This window comes from Primulina huaijiensis, chromosome 3, assembly GCF_012295235.1.
Source record: "Primulina huaijiensis isolate GDHJ02 chromosome 3, ASM1229523v2, whole genome shotgun sequence".
In the NCBI taxonomy this organism is placed as follows: domain Eukaryota; kingdom Viridiplantae; phylum Streptophyta; class Magnoliopsida; order Lamiales; family Gesneriaceae; genus Primulina; species Primulina huaijiensis.
The window spans coordinates 20,813,598-20,815,667 of record NC_133308.1 but is presented as its reverse complement, the minus strand read 5'-3'; the positions used below and the strand labels follow the sequence as shown (position 1 = coordinate 20,815,667).

General features: G+C 34.4%; 1 protein-coding gene across 2 annotated transcripts in view; it reads right to left on the bottom strand.

The window, feature by feature from the left end:
* Positions 1 to 1,237, bottom strand: part of LOC140972231 (methylcrotonoyl-CoA carboxylase beta chain, mitochondrial-like) — a 7,216-nt gene extending 5,979 nt beyond the window's left edge. The window contains exons 1-3 of one of the 2 annotated variants that reach the window (XM_073434683.1): positions 971 to 1,237; positions 658 to 748; positions 349 to 583 (exon numbers count right to left, since the gene is read on the bottom strand). In XM_073434683.1, the coding sequence (XP_073290784.1) occupies positions 349 to 583; positions 658 to 748; positions 971 to 1,213 (569 nt within the window). In that variant the 5' untranslated portion in view covers positions 1,214 to 1,237. The remainder of the gene's footprint in view (positions 1 to 348; positions 584 to 657; positions 749 to 970) is intronic. The other variant, XM_073434682.1, reaches the window with a different exon arrangement.
* Between the last annotated feature and the right edge of the window lie 833 nt (positions 1,238 to 2,070).

Here is a 2,070-nt window from a genome sequence, read left to right as displayed (position 1 = left end):
AAAAAGTAAAAATCTCAAACTCTCAAAATTATCACACTACACACTTTATAATATTTTTCTCTCAACTCAATTGTGATTTTCTTCACAAATGAGAGATCTATTTATAGAAAATTTTTACAAATAATCCAAAAATAAAATACATCATTACCTACATCATCACACACTAATTTTCAATATTCAACACCTAATTTTACCTAATTTTCAACATTCAACATTCACATTTTCAACACAAATATTTAACACATTTTTAAATAATTTTTCAACAATATCAACATTTTAAGAGAAACATAAACAAAAAAATTGGCAAAACAAAGAAGAGTCCAATTTTTTTTTAAAAAAAGGCCTCACACTGCCATACAATTTCTTGAATTCATCAAATTCACTTCCATCAACAGCCCGTGAAATAATTGATCGGACGTCAAATGACTGCTTGAGGTCAGTCGGCGCAATATTATGAGGTTCCTTAACATCATACAATGGCTCCTTATATATTCAGCTACTGTATTGTATGATCCGTCCAAATTCCCAGCCATAAATAGATTTTTTACTATATTCCTTCCTATAGCTAGTGCATGCTCTTCATCTACAAGATAGGAAAAACAAAAAGTAGATCAGTGAAAAAAAGTTGAGAGTCGTGATGAGGAGAAAAAAGATTACCTCGAGCAAAGTAATCCGAGACACCTGATGTCCTACAGTGCACTGTCGCACCCCCCAAATCTTCAGCAGAAACTTCCTCTCCCGTAGCTGCCTGAGTTGTTTTAATAGTTATGTTAAAAAACACAAAGTAATGAATTATTTTCCTGTTAAATGTCACAAGCACACCACTGAAACGTGAGAGAAAACTTTGCATCAGTTCTACGAGACGATGTGATCATATAATACATATATGTCGTACTTTCTTTTAACAATCTGAGTTGCAGAAAGTAAAATTTTACAGGAGGTTTTGAGGCGCTATAAGTCTTTAACTAACCTTCACAAGCGGAGGTCCAGCAAGAAAAATGGTACCATTTCCTTTTACCATTACACTTTCATCAGCCATAGCAGTTATATAAGCACCACCAGCCGTACAAGAACCAAGTACCAATGCAATCTGTGGAATACCTTCTGCAGACATCACAGCTTGATTATAGAAAATTCTTCCAAAATTTTCTTTGTCTGGAAAGACCTCGGCTTGCTTTGGAAGGAAAGCACCACCACTGTCCACAAGATACATACAGGGCAGTCTTCATTGAGCAGCAATCTCTTGTGCCCTAAGATGTTTCTGTTAGAATTTTTTCTCAAAAATCATGTTTCTACACATATATAAACATGATAAAACTATATGCGGAAGCAGATCGAGTATCACCTCCGGCCATTGAAAATTTTTTGATTTCTCTGCTTTTCCTCTCGGTTGAAGCCTTCTAAGCACTACACGCTCTCTGTAGATGTTTTATATTTCTTATGAGGTGTGTGTGCTTAGGGACCTCAATCGTCTCAATTTATAGGCATCATACCATCAACGAGAAAAATCGGGAGTCTGAATGTCAAAAGAAGAAACATGTACGCATCTCAATTTTCTAAAGTTGAGGTTGCGTACACAAGTTTCGTCAAAATATGTAAGCAATGGCCGTCGTCAATTCATACACGATACTTCTTTTAACATGTGTCATATTTCTTACATTCTCCCACTTGACACATATATCTCATTTACCATAGGAGAAAACAAAATACATGAATCATGGCGATATGTCATCTTAAAACGAATATTATCTTCCATGTATTAAAATGCATTATGTCTCTCAAATCTGTATAACTTAATGAATAAAACTAATGTTTATTCGAGGTCCAACTTTATTGATATTTCTCAAATCAATGAATGTGTGCACAACAAATATGAGAAAATATCACATCATAGTTTCATTAAATTTGTTCTTACAACAAAATTACATAAATGAACCAAGTCTCATTCTTTCTGTATGATCCTTAAATTTCAATGGTGGCATGCCCTTAGTCAAAGGATCCGCAATCATCAGTTCAGTGCTAATGTGCTCGATAAGTAACTTCTTATCTTTAACACGTTCTCGTATGGCT